The following is an 18769-nucleotide window of genomic DNA, read 5'->3' as shown; positions in this document are numbered from 1 at the left end:
CTTCTTTCTTTCTTTTCTTTCTTTCATTTTTGGCTGTGTTGGGTCTTCGTTTCTGTGCGAGGGCTTTCTCTAGTTGCGGTGAGAGGGGGCCACTCTTCATTGCGGTGCGCGGACCTCTCACTGTCGTGGCCTCTCTTGTTGTGGAGCACAAGCTCCAGACGCGCAGGCTCAGTAGTTGTTGCTCACGGGCCTAGTTGCTCCACGGCATGTGGGATCTTCCCAGACCAGGGCTCGAACCCGTGTCCCCTGCATCGGCAGGCAGATTCTCAACCACTGCGCCACCAGGGAAGCCCAAGAATATGGATGTATTTTGACACTGCAAATTATTCTAACCAGAAAAACTCCCTGCCATGTTTTGAAATAAAATGTGTATTTCCCAATACTGCTATGATAAGTAAGATTTCCATGTAAGATAGGAAATATACAACAAATACCAGAAAAACCATTCTTCATTCTAAATTTCAAGACTAGTATATCATCAGGAAAGTTTATCTCTTTCTTACATTCCTAGTCCATAGATATTCTTTTCCACACAATTGTGAATTCCCTGAGAGCTACAACATTATCTTTTATCCCTTAGGCCTATGGCACTGTAGGTGTCTAATACATGATTGCTGAGTGATTGAGGGAAAATCATTAAATATTACGGAATATTGCAAATAACAACATGCCAAAGGCTCTCCAGTATATTATCTATAGATGTAATATTCTTTTGCTATTGGATTTTTTTTTCTCCTTCAGGTTATACCATCCTCTCAGAAAATACAAATTTAAGATGCTGGTTTTCTTAAAGTACAATATGAAAGGTCCTCATTTACAGTAAACTGAATGTAAAGCACATTTGTGGGTATTGTATTTTAAAGCTATCACTTTAATTTACTATATCAAAATTGATAACCATGTTATATATTTTTATGTTGGTAAGCCAACAGTGACCTTAATATAATTAAATATAGAATATCTTTTAAGTTTCTGACAAATGTTTTGGTTTTTCCAGGGAAAAGTTTTTATCTCTTCCACTTATGCCTATTTTGATTTCAATGTTTACAAAAAATTTGGTCTTAAAGTAAAATTAACCTCACGTTGTTTTGACATGAGAGACAACTCAGTACAAACAAGATGGTGAAATGTTTGATGTGTAAGAAAACGTCTAGAACCCCTTGTCTGAACGATTGTCATTCTGTGATTTCAGGGTCTGAGCACCTCTGGAAGTGAGGTTATAAGGTAGACTCCAAGACCTTTTATGACAACAGTGGAGAGGGGGAAACCAACACTCCGTAAACATGAGCCTCAAACCCCCAATGTCTGCTCCTCAGTTGAGAGCAAAGGCAGCCATATTTCAGAGAGAAATGGAAGCTGTTTTCTAGTCAGGCACACCCCTCATCCCAGAAGGGTCTGCCATATCAAAGGTAAGGCGACTCAAGCTCCTAGAATGTCTCTCTCTTCTCTATATTTGGACTACTTGATGATTCTGGTGGGTAAGCACAGGGGTATTCTTCAAAACATTTCACCACTGGTGAGGCACAGGCATTGACTACTGGGACCAGATGCCAGCCCTGGAGCTAGAGCAGAGGTCTGCAGACACCTTCTGTGCAGGCATTAACCCTTGGATTACTCGACTGATAGGAAAGGGACCTGGAGAGGTGCCAAAGGGGCCACTCAGGAAGCTCAGGGCAGCAACTGACTAAGTGGTATGAAAGTATTTCCATTTTAAACAATATGTACAGCCATGCTAGCCATGCCAGCTCCATCCTTGCCTGTGCTGTTCCTGGGCTGCCCTACAGGTTCTGCAGTGGAATATGGGGAGCCTGTTCTTGGGGTGAACTTGTACTGTATCTTCTGTGCTATGGAGGACACAGAGAATCGCGTCTGACTCTTTCTGAAAACTTGAAGACAAAAGTTGGCTGGAGCTGACTGAAGCTGCACGTGTCAGTGGCGCAAAGACTGGGATTAAGTTGCTTTCCCACAGGAGACTGGACAAGGGGCTTGCTTTCTGTGGGTTAAACTGGACGCTCAGGAGGAAGCTGACCTAAGATTGTCAAGAGGACTAATTGCTAAAATAGGACAACTCTAGCCGAAAGAGACTTTGTGACATTTCTCTTGGGGTCAATGAGAGGAGGAAGAGATATTAGTAATTATCTGGTAGGCATATTATCCGTGACAGTGAACAGTATCAGAAATCTCCTCAGCCAGGAGAATCCAAAGGACCCACAAAAGTACTCATGAAAAGAAGAGCCAGCATTTCTTCTCTGCCTCATAGATACCTCAACACTACATTAAAGCACCATTAAGAGAGTAAGCCTTTGCATCCCCTTTACCACTCCTCCATCCTCCACCCCAAACCTGGAGGAGCCAGAAGCAGTAAGTGGGGAAGGAAGATGGAAGAACAGGTGAAGGAAAAACAGACCACAGCCCCCTCTCCCCTGCTGATCTGTAGAAGCTGGATGGGTGTGGTCTGGGGAGGAGGATATGAAATGTAATACTAACACTTTTATAGCACTAAGTATGCTAATATTAAATAGTTGGCATTCTTTTTTTTAACATCTTTATTGGAGTATAATTGCTTTACAATGTTGTGTTAGTTTCTGCTGTAAAAAAAAGTGAATCAGCTATATGTATACATATATCCCCATATCCCCTCCCTCTTGCATCTGCCTCCCAACCTCCCTATCCCACGCCTCTAGGTGGTCACAAACACTGAGCTGATCTCCCTGTGCTATGCGGCTGCTTCCCACTAGCTATCTATTTTACATTTGGTAGTATATATAAGTCCATGCCACTCTCTCACTTCATCCCAGCTTACCCTTCACCCTCCCCATGTCCTCAAGTCTATTCTCTACGTCTGCATCTTTAGTCCTGCCCTGCCACTACGTTAATCAGAACCATTTTTTTTTTAGATTCCATATATATGTGTTAGCATACGGTATTTGTTTTTCTCTTTCTGACTTACTTCACTCTGTCTGACAGACTCTAGGTCCATGCACCTCACTACAAATAACTCAGTTTCACTCCTTTTTATGGCTGAGTAATATTCCATTGCATATATGTGCCACATCTTCTTTATCCATTCATCTCTTGATGGACACTTAGGTTGCTTCCATGTCCTGGCGATTGTAAATAGAGCTGCAATGAGCATTGTGGTACATGACTCCTTTTGAATTATGGTTTTCTCAGGGTATACACCCAGTAGTGGGATTGCTGGGTTGTATGGTAGTTCTATTTTTAGTTTTTTAAGGAACCTCCATACTGTTCTCCATAGTGGCTGTATCAGTTTACATTCCCACCAACAGTGCAAGAGTGTTCCCTTTTCTCCACACCCTCTCCAACATTTATTGTTTGTAGATTTTTTGATGATGGCTATTCTGACCAGTGTGAGGTAATACCTCATTGTAGTTTTGATTTTCATTTCTCTAATAATTAGTGATGTTGAGCATCCTTTCATATGTTTGCTGGCAATCAAACAAAGTATGTCTACTTTGGAGAAATGTCTATTTAGGTCTTACACCCATTTTTGGATTGGGTTTTTTTTTTTTGATATTGAGCTGCATGAGCTGCTTGTATATTTTCGAGATTAATCCTTTGTCAGTTGCTTCTTTTGCAAATATTTTCTCCCATTCTGAGGGTGGTCTTTTCGTCTTATTTATGGTTTCCTTTGCTCTACAAAAGCTTTTAAGTTTCATTAGGTCCCATTTGTTTATTTTTGTTTTTATTTCCATTTCTCTAGGAGGTGGGTCAAAAAAGATGTTGCTGTGATTTATGTCATAGAGTGTTCTGCCTGTGTTTTCCTCTAAGAGTTTTATAGTGTCTGGCCTTACATTTAGGTCTTTAATCCATTTTGAGTTTATTTTTGTGTATTGTGTTAGGAAGTGTTCTAATTTCATTCTTTTACATGTAGCTGTCCAGTTTTCCCAGCACCACTTATGGAAGAGGCTGTCTTTTCTCCATTGTATATTCTTGCCTCCTTTGTCAAAGATAAGGTGACCATATGTGTGTGGCTTTATCTCTGGGTTTTCTATCCTGTTCTATTGATCTATATTTCTGTTTTTTGTTCCAGTACCATACAGTCTTGATTACTGTAGCTTTGCAGTATAGTCTGAAGTCAAAGAGCCTGATTTCTCAAGGTCTCTTTTTCTTTCTCAAGATTGCTTTGGCTATTCGGGGTCTTTTGTGTTTCCATACAAATTGTAAAACTTTTTGTTCTAGTTCTGTGAAAAATGCCATTGATAGTTTGATATGGATTGCATTGAGTCTGTAGATTGCTTTGGGTAATATAGTCATTTTCACAATGTTGATTCTTCCAATCCAAGAACATGGTATATCTCTCCATCTGTTTGTATCATCTTTAATTTCTTTCATCAGTGTCTTATAGTTTTCTGCATACAGGTCTTTTTCCTCCTTAGGTAGGTTTATTCCTAGGTGTTTTATTCTTTATGTTTAAATGGTAAATGGGAGTGTTTCCTTAATTTCTCTTTCAGATTTTCCATCATTAGTGTATAGGAATGCAAGAGATTTCTGTGCATTAATTTTGTATCCTGCTACTTTACCAAATTCATTGATTAGCTCTAGTAGTTTTCTGGTAGCATCTTTAAGATTCTCTATGTATAGTATCATGTCATCTGCAAACAGTGACAGTTTTACTTCTTCTTTTCCGATTTGGATTCCTTTTATTTCCTTTTCTACTCTTATTGCCATGACTAAAACTTCCAAAACTATGTTGAATAATAGAGGTGAGATTGGGCACTCTTGTCTTGTTCCTGATCTTACAGGAAATGGTTTCAGTTTTTCACCATTGAGAATGATGTTTGCTGTGGGCTTGTCTTATATGGCCTTTACTATGTTGAGGTAGGTTCCCTCTATGCCTCCTTTCTGCAGGGTTTTTATCATAAATGGGTGTTGAATTTTGTCAGAATCTTATTCTGCATCTATTGAGATGATCATATGGTTTTTATCCTTCAATTTGTTAATATGCTGTATCACATTGATTGATTTGCATTTACTGATGAATCCTTGCATTCCTGGGGTAAACCCCACTTGATCATGGTGTATGATCCATTTAATGTGTTGTTGGATTCTGTTTGCTAGTATTTTGTTGAGGATTTTTGTATCTATTTTCATCAGTGATATTGGCCTGTAGTTTTCTATTTTGTGACATCTTGGCCTGGTTTTTGTATCAGGGTGATGGTGGCCTCATAGAATGAGTTTGGGAGTGTTCCTTCCTCTGCAGTTTTTTGGAAGAGTTTGATAAGGACAGGTGTTAGCTCTTCTCTAAAGGTTTGATAGAATTCTCCTGTGAAGCCATCTGGTCCTGGGCTTTTGTTTGTTGGAAGATTTTAAGTCACAGTTTCAATTTCAGTGCTTATGATTGGTTGTTCATATTTTCTGTTTCTTCCTGGTTCAGTCTTGGAAGGTTGTACTTTTCTAAGAATTTGTCCATTTCTTCCAGGTTGTCCATTTTATTGGCATGTAGTTCTTGTAGTAGTCTCTGATGATCCCTTGTATTTCTGAAGTGTCGATTGTTATGTCTCCTTTTTCATTTCTAATTCTGTTGAGTTGAGTCTTCTCCCTTTTTTACTTGATGAGTCTGGCTAATGGTTTATCAATTTTGTTTATGTCCTCAAAGAAACTGCTTTTAGTTTTATTGTTCTTTGCTATCGTTTCCTTCATTTCTTTTTCATTTATTTCTGATCTGATTTTTAAGATTCCTTTCCTTCTGCTAACTTTGGGGGTTTTTTTTTGTTGTTGTTCTCCTGTCTCTAATTGCTTTAGGTGTAAGGTTAGGTTGTTTATTTGAGATTTTTCTTGTTTCTTGAAGTAGGATTGTGTTGCTATAAACTTCCCTCTTAGAACTGCTTTTGCTGCATCTCATAGGTTTTAGGTCGTCGTGTTTTCATTGTTATTTGTTTCTAGATATTTTTTGATTTCCTCTTTGATGTCTTCAGTGACATCTTGGTTATTTAGTAGTGTATTGTTTAGCCTCCATGTGTTTGTATGTTTTACAGATTTTTTCCTGTAATTGACATCTAGTCTCATAGTGTTGTGGCCAGAAAAGGTACTTGATATGATTTCATTTTTCTTATATTTATGGAGGCTTGATTTGTGACCCGATGTATTCATCCTGGAGAATATTCCATGTGTGCTTGAGAAGAAAGTGTATTCTGTTGTTTTTGGATGGAATGTCCTATAAATATCAATTAAGTCCGTTTGGTCTAATGTGTCATTTAGAGCTTGTATTTCCTTATTTATTTTCATTTTGGAAGTTCTCTCCATTGGTGAAAGTGGGGTGTTAAAGCCCCCTTCTGTTATTGTGTTACTGTCGATATCCCCTTTTATGGCTGTTAGCATTTGCATTATGTATTGAGGTGTTGGGTGCATAAATATTTACAATTGTTATATCTTCTTCTTGCAGTGATCCCTGGATCATTTTGTAGTGTCCTTCTTTGCCTCTTGTAATAGTCTTTATTTTAAAGTCTATTTTGTTTAATATGAGTATTGCTACTCCAGCTTTCTTTTGATTTCCATTTGCATGAAATATGTTTTTCCATCTCCTCACTTTCAGTCTGTATGTGTCCCTAGGTCTGAAGTGTGTCTCTTGTAGACAGCATATATACATGTCTTGTTTTTGTATCCATTCAGCCAGTCTATGTCTTTTGGTGGGAGCATTTAATCCATTTATATTTAAGGTAATTATTGATATGTATGTTCCTATTAACATTTTCTTAATTGTTTTGGGTTTGTTTTTGTAGGTCTTTTCCTTCTCTTTTGTTTTCCACCTAGAGAAGTTCCTTTAGCATTTGTTGTAAAGCTGGTTTGGTGGTGCTGAATTCTCCTAACTTTTGCTTGTCTGTAAAGTTTTTAATTTCTTCATTGAACCTGAATGAGATCCTTGCTGGGTAGAGTAATCTTGGTTGTAGTTTTTTCCCTTTGATCACTTTAAATATGTCCTGCCACTCCCTTCTGGCTTGCAGAGTTTCTGCTGAAAGATCAGCTGTTAACTTATGGGGATTCCCTTGTATGTTATTTGCTGATTTCCCTTGCTGCTTTTAATATTTTTTCTTTGTATTTAATTTTTGATAATTTGATAAATATATGTCTTGGCGTGTTTCTCATTGGATTTATCCTGTATGGGGACTCTCTGTGCTTCCTGGACTTTACTGACTATTTCCTTTCCCATGTTAGGGAGGTTTTCAACTATAATCTCTTCAAATATTTTCTCAGACCCTTTCTTTTTCTGTTCTTCTTCTGGGACCCTTATTATTCAAATGTTGGTACATTTAATGTTGTCCCAGAGGTCTCTGAGACTGTCCTCCATTCTTTTCATTCTTTCTTCTTTATTCTGCTCTGCGGCAGTTATTTCCACTTCACCTGGAAGTGATCTTCCAGGTCACTTATCCGTTCTTCTGCCTCAATTATTCTGCTATTGATTTTTTCTGGAGAGTTTTTAAGTTCATTTTTTGTGTTGTTCATCATTGTTTGTTTGCTCTTTAGTTCTCCTTGTTAAACATTTCTTATATATTCTCCATTCTATTTCCAAGATTTTGGATCATCTTTACTATCATTATTCTGAATTCTTTTTCAGGTAGACTGCCTATTTCCTCTTCATTGCTTTGGTCTGGTGGGTTTTTATGTTGCTCCTTCATCTACTGCATATTTCTCTGTCTTCTCATTTTGTTTAACTTACTGTGTTTGGGGTCTCCTTTTCACTGGCTGCAGGTTCGTAGTTCCCATCGTTTTTGGTGTCTGTCCCCAGTGGGTGAGGTTGGTTCAGTGGGTTGTGTAGGCTTCCTGGTGGAGGGGACTGGTGCCTGTGTTCTGGTGGGTGGGGCTGGATCTTGTCTTTCTGGTGGGCAGGGCTGCATCCAGTGGTGTGTTTTAGGGTGTCTGTGAACTTAGTATGACTTTAGGCAGCCTCTCTGCTAATGGGTGGGGTTGTGTTCCTGTCTTGCTAGTTTTTTGGCATGGGGCATCCAGCACTGGGGCTTGCTGGACATTAGGTGGAGCTGGGTCTTAGTGTTGAGATGGAGATCTCTGGGAGAGGTCTTGCCAATTGATATTACATGTGACCGGGAGGTCTCTAGTGGTCCAACGTCCTGGACTCGGGTCTCCCACCTCGGAGATTCAGGCCTGGAGCACCAAGCTGGAGCACCAAGATCCTGCCAGCCACACAGCTCAGAAGAAAAGGAAGAAAAAGAAGGAAAAGTAAAATAAAATAATATAATAAAATAAATAAAAGAAGAGAGCAACCAAACCAATAAACAAATCCACCAATGATAACAAGCACTAAAAACTAAAGTAAGATAAACATAAAAATCAGAAACAAAGCAGTCACAGAAAGCAAACCCCAAGTCTACAGTTGTTCCAAAGTCCACCACCTCAGTTTTGGAAACATTCACTGTCTATTCAGGTATTCCACAGATGCAGGGTTCAGCAAGTTGATTGTGGGAATTTAATCTGTTGCACCTGAGGATGCACAGAGAAATTTCCCTTTCTCTTCTTTTTTCACACAGCTCCTGGAGTTCAACTTTTGTTTTGACCCTGCCTTTGCATTTAGGTCGCCCTCAGGTGTCTGTTCCCTGCCCAGACAGGAGTGGGTTAAAGCAGCGGCTGATTAGGGAGCTCTTGCTTACTCAGGCTGGGGAGAGGGAGGGGTATGGTTGTCATAATTGGAATGCGGGGCGAGCTGTGGCGGCAGAGGCCAGCATGCCATTGCAGTAGGCTGAGGCATGCTGTGTGTTCACCCAGGGAAGTTGTCCTTGGATCTCGGGACCCTGGCAGTGGCATGCTACACAGTCTCCTGGGGGTGTGTGGGTAGTGACCTGTGCTTGCACACAGGATTCTTGGTGGCTGCAGCAGCAGCATTAGCGTTTCATGCCTGTCTCTGGGATCTGAGCTGATAGCTGCAGCTTGTGCCCATCACTGGAGCTCGTTTAGGCACTGCTTTGCCTTCTGTGAGCACATGGGGAAGGAATCCCCTCTCCTTGCACACCCTGAAACAATGGTCTGTTGCCTCTTTGGCAGGTCCAGACTTTTTCCCTGACTCCCTCCTGGCTAGTTGTGGTGCACTAGCCAGCTTCAGTCTGTCTTCACACAGCCAACCCCAGTCCTCTCCCTGGGGTCTGACCTCCGAAGCCTGAGTCTCAGCTCCCAGCCCCCACCCACCCTGGTGGGTGAACAGACAACTGTCTCAGGCTGGTGAGTGCTGGTCGGCACCAATCCTCTGTGCAGGAATCTCTCTGCTTTTCCCTCTGCACCCCTGTTGCTGCGCTCTCCTCCATGGCTCTGAAGCTTCCTCCCTGCCACCCCCATCTCCGCCAGTGAAGGGGCTTCCTAGTGTGTAGAAACTTTTCCTCCTTCACAGCTCCCTCCCAGAGGTGCAGGTCCCGTCCCTATTCTTTTGTCTCTGTTTTTGCTTTTTTCTTTTGCCCTACCCAGGTACGTGGGGATTTTCTTGCCTTTTGGGAAGTCTGAGGTCTTCTGTCAGTGTTCAGTAGATGTTCTGTTGGAGTTGTTCCACGTATAGATGTATTTTTGATGTATTTGTGGGGAGGAAGGTGATCTCTACGTCTTATTCCTCTGCCATCTTGAAGGTCTCCTAGTTGGCATTCTTTTTGTTGTTTTTGTTGTTGTTTTAACATCGTTATTGGAGTATAATTGCTTTATAATGGTGTGTTAGTTTCTGCTTTATAACAAAGTGAATCAGCTATATGTATACATATATCCCCATATCTCCTCCCTCTTGCGTCTCCCTCCCACCCTCCCTATCGCACCCCTCTAGTTGGTCTCAAAGCACCGAGCTGATCTCCCTGTGCTATCTGGCTGCTTCCCACTAGCTATCTATTTTACATTTGGTAGTGTATAAATGTCCATGCCACTCTCTCACTTCGTCCCAGCTTACCCTTCACCCTCCCCAGGTCCTCAAGTCCATTCTCTACAAGTTGGCATTTTTTTTTATTGTTTTGTTTTGTTTTTTCACACACACACTGTATATTATTTTTACAAGAGATAAATAGACTGACACCAAGCATTGTACATGGATGACCACAACAAAAGCAACAATGATTGCAATTACCAAACATGAAACACACTCATACTATGTCATAATATTGACATTCAGTCCAGTAATCCTCCACTGTAACAGCTCCTTTACTTTGCAGTGAAAATTGATTTGTATATTCTTTGCCTCTGAGTCCTTGTGGGATTTTTTTTTTAATTCAAACAGAAAGTCACAAATTTATACTCATCCTCATCAGTTCACTCAGTCCCATGTAATTAATTTTTTTTTCATCTTGATCTTTTGTTAGCACTTTTATGAGTTCATCAATTTTTCATTAGAGTTCTGAAAATGCTTATTCATTCAGTTCAGCAGTACAGTCAGTTACCAGAAACCTGTACTTGTCAGAGTCTTTTCCATGAATTTCTTGAAGATGAAACCCTTTTATAGGAACATATTTGCAAAAGCATCAGAGTACACCCAGAACTGTCTGTAAATGACAAAAGACTTAAAAATGACCATGGTTAAAGATTTGATGAAAGTTCATAATAAAGCAGTTGACAAGAAAATTAGTTATTTCTGAGATATACATTTTAAAGTAATAACTAGGATTATGACTTATAACATTATACCAGAACATATAAGATTTTTAGAAATTAAATGTAATGTCTGAAACATTTATATTAACATATTTCCATACAAATAACCCAATGAAAGTTTAGTATTAGTTGTTTTGTTTGTTTGTTTTTTTATACTGCAGGTTCTTGTTAGTCATAAATTTTATATACATCAGTGTATACATGTCAATCCCAATTGCCCAATTCAGCACACCACCATCCCCACCCCACCGCAGTTTTCCCCCCTTGGTGTCCATATGTCTGTTCTCCACATCTGTGTCTCAACTTCTGCCCTGCAAACCGGCTCATCTGTACCATTTTTCTAGGTTCCACATACATGCGTTAATATACGATATTTGTTTTTCTCTTTCTGACTTACTTCACTCTGTATGACAGTCTCTAGATCCATCCACGTCTCAACAAATGACTCAATTTCGTTCCTTTTTATGGCTGAGTAATATTCCATTGTATATATGTACCACAACTTCTTTATCCATTCGTCTGTTGATGGGCATTTAGGTTGCTTCCACGACCTGGCTATTGTAAATAGTGCTGCAATGAACATTCGGGTGCATGTGTCTTTTTGAATTACGGTTTTCTCTGGGTGTATGCCCAGTAGTGGGATTGCTGGGTCATATGGTAATTCTATTTTTAGTTTTTTAAGGAACCTCCATATTGTTCTCCATAGTGCCTGTATCAATTTACATTCCCACCAACAGTGCAAGAGGGTTCCCTTTTCTCCACACCCTCTCCAGCATTTGTTGTTTGTAGATTTTCTGATGATGCCCATTCTAACTGGTGTGAGGTGATACCTCATTGTAGTTTTGATTTGCATTTCTCTAATAATTAGTGATGTTGAGCATCTTTTCATGTGCTTCTTGGCCATCTGTATGTCTTCTTTGGAGAAATGTCTATTTAGGTCTTCGGCCCATTTTTGGATTGGGGTGTTTGTTTCTTTCATATTGAGCTGAATGAGCTGTTTATATATTTTGGAGATTAATCCTTTGTCCGTTGATTCATTTGCAAATATCTTCTCCCATTCTGAGGGTTGTCTTTTCGTCTTGTTTATGGTTTCCTTTGCTGTGCAAAAGTTTTGAAGTTTCATTAGGTCCCATTTGTTTATTTTTGTTTTTATTTCCATTACTCTAGGAGGTGGATCAAAAAAGATCTTGCTGTGATTTATGTCAAAGAGTGTTCTTCCTATGTTTTCCTCTAAGAGTTTTATAGTGTCCAGTCTTACATTTAGGTCTCTAATCCACTTTGAGTTTATTTTTGTGTATGGTGTTAGGGAGTATTCTAATTTCATTCTTTTACATGTAGCTGTCCAGTTTTCCCAGCACCACTTATTGAAGAGACTGTCTTTACTCCATTGTGTATATTTGCCTCCTTTGTCATAGATTAGTTGACCATAGGTGCATGGGTTTATCTCTGGGCTTTGTATCTTGTTCCATTGATCTATGTTTCTGTTTTTGTGCCAGTACCATATTGTCTTGATTACTGTAGCTTTGTAGTATAGTCTGAAGTCAGGGAGTCTGATTCCTCCAGCTCCGTTTTTTTCCCTCAAGACTGCTTTGGCTATCTGGGGTCTTTTGTGTCTCCATACAAATTTTAAGATGATTTGTTCTAGCTCCGTAAAAAATGCCATTGGTAATTTGATAGGGACTGCATTGAATCTGTAGATTGCTTTGGGTAGTATAGTCATTTTCACAATGTTGATTCTTCCAATCCAAGAACATGGTATATCTCTCCATCTGTTGGTATCATCTTTAATTTCTTTCATCAGTGTCTTATAGTTTTCTGCATACAGGTCTTTTGTCTCCCTAGGTAGGTTTATTCCTAGGTATTTTATTCTTTTTGTTGCAATGGTAAATGGGAGTGTTTCCATAATTTCCCTTTCATATTTTTCATCATTAGTGTATAGGAATGCAAGAGATTTCTGTGCATTAATTTTGTATCCTGCAACTTTACCATATTCATTAATTAGCTCTAGCAGTTTTCTAGTGGCAGTTTTAGGATTCTCTATGTATAGTATCATGTCATCTGCAAACCGTGACAGTTTTACTTCTTCTTTTCCAATTTGTATTCCTTTTATTTCTTTTCCTTCTCTGATTGCCGTGGCTAGGACTTCCAGAACTGTGTTGAATAATAGTGGTGAGAGTGGACATCCTTGTCTCATTCCTGATCTTAGAGGAAATGCTTTCAGCTTTTCACCGTTGAGAATGATGTTTGCTGTGGGTTTTTCATATATGGCGTTTATTATGTTGAGGTAGGTTCCCTCTATGCCTACTTTCTGGAGAGTTTTTATCATAAATGGGTGTTGAATTTTGTCAAAAGCTTTTTCTGCATCTCTTGAGATGATCATATGGTTTTTATTCTTCAGTTTGTTAATATGGTGTATCACATTGATTGATTTGCGTATATTGAAGAATCCTTGCATCCCTGGGATAAATCCCACTTGATCGTGGTGTATGATCCTTTTAATGTGTTGTTGGATTCTGTTTGCTAGTATTTTGTTGAGGATTTTTGCATCTATATTCATCAGTGATATTGGTCTGTAATTTTCTTTTTTTGTAGTGTGTTTGTCTGGTTTTGGTATCAGGGTGATGGTGGCCTCATAGAATGAGTTTGGGAGTGTTCCTTCCTCTGCAATTTTTTGGAAGAGTTTGAGAAGGATAGGAGTTAGCTCTTCTCTAAATGTTTGGTAGAATTCACCTGTGAAGCCATCTGGTCCTGGACTTTTGTTTGTTGGAAGATTTTTAATCACAGTTTCAATTTCATTACTTGTGATCGGTCTGTTCATATTTTCTGTTTCTTCCTGGTTCAGTCTTGGAAGGTTATACCTTTCTAAGAATTTGTCCATTTCTTCCAGGTTGTCCATTTTATTGGCATAAAGTTGCTTGTAGTAGTCTCTTAGGATGCTTTGTATTTCTGCGGTGTCTGTTGTAACGTCTCCTTTTTCATTTCTGATTTTATTGATTTGAGTCCTCTCCCTCTTTTTCTTGATGAGTCTGGCTAATGGCTTATCAATTTTGTTTATCTTCTCAAAGAACCAGCTTTTAGTTTTATTGATCTTTGCTATTGTTTTTTTTGTTTCCATTTCATTTATTTCTGCTCTGATCTTTATGATTTCTTTCCTTCTGCTAACTTTGGGTTTTGTTTGTTCTTCTTTCTCTAGTTCCTTTAGGTGTAAGGTTAGATTGTTCACTTGAGATTTTTCTTGTTTCTTTAGGTAGGCTTGTATAGGTATAAACTTCCCTCTTAAAACTGCTTGTGCTGCATCCCATAGGTTTTGGGTCGTCGTGTTTTCATTGTCATTTGTCTCTAGGTATTTTTTGATTTCCTCTTTGATTTCTTCAGTGATCTCTTCGTTATTTAGTAACGTATTCTTTAGCCTCCATGTGTTTGTGTTTTTTACGTTTTTTCCCCTGTAATTCATTTCTAATCTCATAGCATTGTGGTCAGAAAAGATGCTTGATATGATTTCAATTTTCTTAAATTTACTGAGTCTTGATTTGTGACCCAAGATGTGATCTATCCTGGAGAATGTTCCGTGCGCACTTGAGAAGAACGTGTAATCTGCTCTTTTTGGATGGAATGTCCTATAAATATCAATTAAATCTATCTGGTCTATTGTGTCACTTAAAGCTTCGGTTTCCTTATTTATTTTCATTTTGGATGATCTGTCCATTGGTGTAAGTGAGGTGTTAAAGTCCCCCACTATTATTGTGTTACTGTCAATTTCCTCTTTTATAGCTGTTAGCAGTTGCCTTATGTATTGAGGTGCTCCTATGTTGGGAGCATATATATTTATAATTGTTATATCTTCTTCTTGCAGTGATCCCTGGATCATTATGTAGTGTCCTTCCTTGTCTCTTGTAACATTCTTTATTTTAAAGTCTATTTTATCTGATATGAGTATAGCTACACCAGCTTTCTTTTGATTTCCATTTGCATGGAATATCTTTTTCCATCCCCTCACTTTCAGTCTGTATGTGTCCCTAGGTCTGAAGTGGGTCTCTTGTAGACAGCATATATATGGGTCTTGTTTTTGTATCCATTCAGCAAGCCTGTGTCTTTTGGTTGGAGCATTTAATCCATTCACGTTTAAGGTAATTATCGATATGTATGTTCCTATGACCATTTTCTTAATTGTTTTGGGTTTGTTTTTGTAGGACTTTTCCTTCTCTTGTGTTTCTTGCCTAGAGAAGTTCCTTTAGCATTTGTCGTAGAGCAGGTTTGGTGGTGCTGAATTCTCTTAGCTTTGGCTTGTCTGTAAAGCTTTTGATTTCTCCATCAAACCTGAATGAGATCCTTGCCGGGTAGAGTAATCTTGGTTGTAGGTTCTTCCCTTTCATCACTTTAAGTATATCATGCCACTCCCTTCTGGCTTGTAGAGTTTCTGCTGAGAAATCAGCTGTTAACCTTATGGGAGTTCCCTTGTATGTTATTTGTCGTTTTTCCCTTGCTGCTTTCAATAATTTTTCTTTGTCTTTAATTTTTGCCAATTTGATTACTATGTGTCTCGGCGTGTTTCTCCTTGGGTTTATCCTGTATGGGACTCGCTGCACTTCCTGGACTTGGGTGGCTATTTCCTTTCCCATGTTAGGGAAGTTTTCGACTATAATCTCTTCAAATATTGTCTCTGGTCCTTTCTCTCTCTCTTCTCCTTCTGGGACCCCACTAATGCGAATGTTGTTGCGTTTAATGTTGTCCCACAGATCTCTTAGGCTGTCTTCATTTCTTTTCATTCTTTTTTCTTTAGTCTGTTCCGCAGCAGTGAATTCCACCATTCTGTCTTCCAGGTCACTTATCCGTTCTTCTGCCTCAGTTATTCTGCTATTGATTCCTTCTAGTGTAGTTTTCATTTCAGTGATTGTATTGGTCATCTCTGTTTGTTTGTTCTTTAATTCTTCTAGGTCTTTGTTAAACATTTCTTGCATCTTCTCGATCTTTGCCTCCATTCTTATTCCGAGGTCCTGGATCATCTTCACTATCATTATTCTGAATTCTTTTTCTGGACGGTTGCCTATCTCCAGTTCATTTAGTTGTTTTTCTGCGGTTTTATCTTGTTCCTTCATCTGGTATATAGCCCTCTGCCTTTTCATCCTGTCTGTCTTTCTGTGAATGGGTTTTTGTTCCACAGGTTGCAGGATTATAGTTTTTCTTGCTTCTGCTGTCTGCCCTCTGGTGGTTGAGGCTATCTAAGAGGCTTGATGGGAGGCTCTGGTGGTGGGTAGAGCTGACTGTTGCTGTGGTGGTCAGAGCTCAGTAAAACTTTAATCCACTTGACTTCTGATGGGTGGGGCTGGGTTTCCTCCCTGTTGGTTGTTTTGCCTGAGGCAACCCAACACTGGAGCCTACCTGGGTTCTTTGGTGGGGCTAATGGCAGACTGTGGGAGGGCTCACGCCAAAGAGTACTTCCCAGAACTTCCGCTGCCAGTGTCCTTATCCCCACGGTGAAACAGAGCCACCCCCCGCCTCTGCAGGAGACCCTCCAACACCAGCAGGTAGGTTTGGTTCAGTCTTCCCTGGGGTCACTGCTCCTTCCCCTGGGTCCCAATGCACACACTATTTTGTGTGCACCCTCCAAGAGTGGGGTCTCTGTTTCCCCCAGTCCTGTCGAAGTCCAGCAATCAATTCTCACTAGGCTTCAAAGTCTGATTCTCTATGAATTCCTCCTCCCGTTGCCGGACCCCCAGGTTGGGAAGCGTGACGTGGGGCTCAGAACCTTCACTCCAGTGGGTGGACTTCTGTGGTATAAGTGTTCGCCAGTCTGTGAGTCACCCACCCACCAGTTATGGGATTTGATTTTACTCTGATTGCACCCCTCCTACCGTCTCATTGTGGCTTCTCCCTTGTCTTTGGATGTGGGGTATCTTTTTTGGTGAGTTCCAGCATCCTCCTGTCGATGATTGTCCAGCAGCTAGTTGTGATTCTGGTTTTCTCACCAGAGGGAGTGAGAGCACGTCCTTCTACTCCGCCATCTTGTCCTAATCTCTCTGCTCCACTTTTTGACCTATTAATCCCTATGTTATTCATGCCTCAACAGTTTAAATTTAAAAAAATTTTTAATCTGCTTTTTTAGTTGTGTTCAGTGGGAGGGTTGAACCCATATAAATATGGTTCACACACACACAGACATATATATGTGTATATATATACATAGACATATATATGTGTACATATACATAGACATATATGTGTATATATATACATAGACATATATGTGTGTATATATGTATACATACATATATGCATATTTATATACATTATGTAAACATGTGTGTGTGTATATATATATATTATATATATATATATTGCTCTCCCCCCTAACAAGAAGTCTACATAATAAACCTTAACAGAAGAATGCCTCTATATACAATATAGCTTTATTTTCACTAAACATCAATAGTTAAATATTGTATCAATTCTAATCATTACAGTCCCTGGTTGTTGACACATTCAGCTGCCAGGTTCTGTGTATGTTTATATATCACTCACTTCTGAAGATTAAAAATCCTTTCTTGGAATAGACACACAGATTTTTTTAAAAATTGCTAACAGTATATTCACCTCCCAGAACAAGAAAATAGCCTTTCTATTTCCTTTTCCAACTAAACAAGGGAAGTAGTTGAGTTTACTCCTCTAATTCACCAGCTCTCAGCTGCCATTTAGCAGAGCCAGGAAGCAGCAGTTCATACCATGTAGTTTCTTCACAGCATAAAACCTCTTGGCTGACTTTTTCCAGTCATAAAAGAAAACTTCCTATCTCAACAGGAAATCTCATGTGGCATGAATTGGTTCTTATCAGGAGCAGCAAGATAGTAATGGTTGCACATTAAACATTACAAAATTATTATCTGTTACACCAAAGGTTTAAAATGGTTTCGTGAAAAGTAAATAATATATCACTATTTGTTCTGTCTCCATATGTAAATATTTGATAATTAGCTTTTTAAGGGAGGATTAAAACTAGCCTCTTTTTACTTTCATGTATGTGTCTCAATTAACTACAATATTTCTCATTCGTTTTACATTCAAATTTTCATAGAAAATATAAGTGGACGCAAATGCATATTGATTATATTATACCTTTGATTTAGGATGAAATTAAGGTAAAAAATCCACCATCACCTCCAAAGCCATGCTCTACTGCTGGCTCTTGTTCTTCAGAGGTGATGAATACCAAGACTGCCATCAAAGAGAACACTGTTTGCATACCAAACTATCTGGATCAGGAAATCAAAGTAAGAGGCAGGTTTATTAAATCTGCAACTTGGGAACAGCATGAATATACAAAAAAATCACATCACTAGCATCCTTAAAACTCTTTAATGGTTCCCATTGACAACTGAATTGATTTAAAACTACTTAGCCTGAAATCCAAGGCCTGCTCCTATTTTTCACTTGCAGATTCTCCCTGGAATACTGTCATTCTTATAGAAACGCAATCTTTGGTTTACACATAATGAAAATCTTGGCGTTGGCCAAACGAACTCAGCCCTATTCTTCCCATGTCTTCCTAATGCTTGAGGGGCATTACCCCCAACTTCTTGCCATTTCCTGTACATTTCCTTCACATATTTTAAGGCAGAGATTCCTCCAATCAACACTCATCTCTCCCTTTTATCTGTAGAAAACCGTTTCCTCCAACTTTTTCTGCCTGGGGTTATAAACTTAGTTATATTTATAGTACTATGTCATATCAGACAACTGGAAAGTTTTCTCCAGCCACAGTTATTTCTGAGAATGACATATAATCAAAAATAAATCAATCAGCTGATATCTGTCATCTGCCATTCTTTGTTTTCCTTCCTTAGATCCTTTTGGGAACATCAACGTTGCCTCACTGTAAGATCCAGTACAATGAATTAAAGGTCAAAATATTGTAATGATGACTCTGATAGAAGTTTTAAATAACAATTTTCTGTAATAGCAATGACAAATAACAGAGCATGTTTTACAAATTGTTATTAAATAATCCTGATAAAGAACTATTTTAAAAGTAAAGCATAACATTGGCAGTGAGTATAATTTATGCTGATGATTAAAATTGTGAAGGAGAATAAAAGGAAAAGAGAAAAAGAAGAAGGAGTATCTTCAGACCTAATTTGTGTTTGTGCAGCGTCTTCAAAATCACTATTCACCTGCCCCACTGCACTCT

General features: G+C 39.0%; 1 protein-coding gene across 1 annotated transcript; it reads left to right on the top strand.

The window, feature by feature from the left end:
• The first annotated feature begins 1283 nt into the window (after positions 1-1283).
• Positions 1284-18280, top strand: C5H4orf17 (chromosome 5 C4orf17 homolog). Its single transcript, XM_061191040.1, is given in 5 exon segments — positions 1284-1308; positions 1311-1409; positions 1528-1643; positions 17709-17852; positions 18242-18280. Coding segments are annotated over 5 exon segments (423 nt in total).
• The last annotated feature ends 489 nt before the right edge of the window (positions 18281-18769 follow it).

The sequence above is a fragment of the Eubalaena glacialis genome, chromosome 5 (genome assembly GCF_028564815.1).
Source record: "Eubalaena glacialis isolate mEubGla1 chromosome 5, mEubGla1.1.hap2.+ XY, whole genome shotgun sequence".
NCBI classification, from domain to species: Eukaryota; Metazoa; Chordata; class Mammalia; order Artiodactyla; family Balaenidae; genus Eubalaena; species Eubalaena glacialis.
Note: the sequence above shows the minus strand (reverse complement) of the source record. Positions and strands in the feature narration are given on the sequence as shown.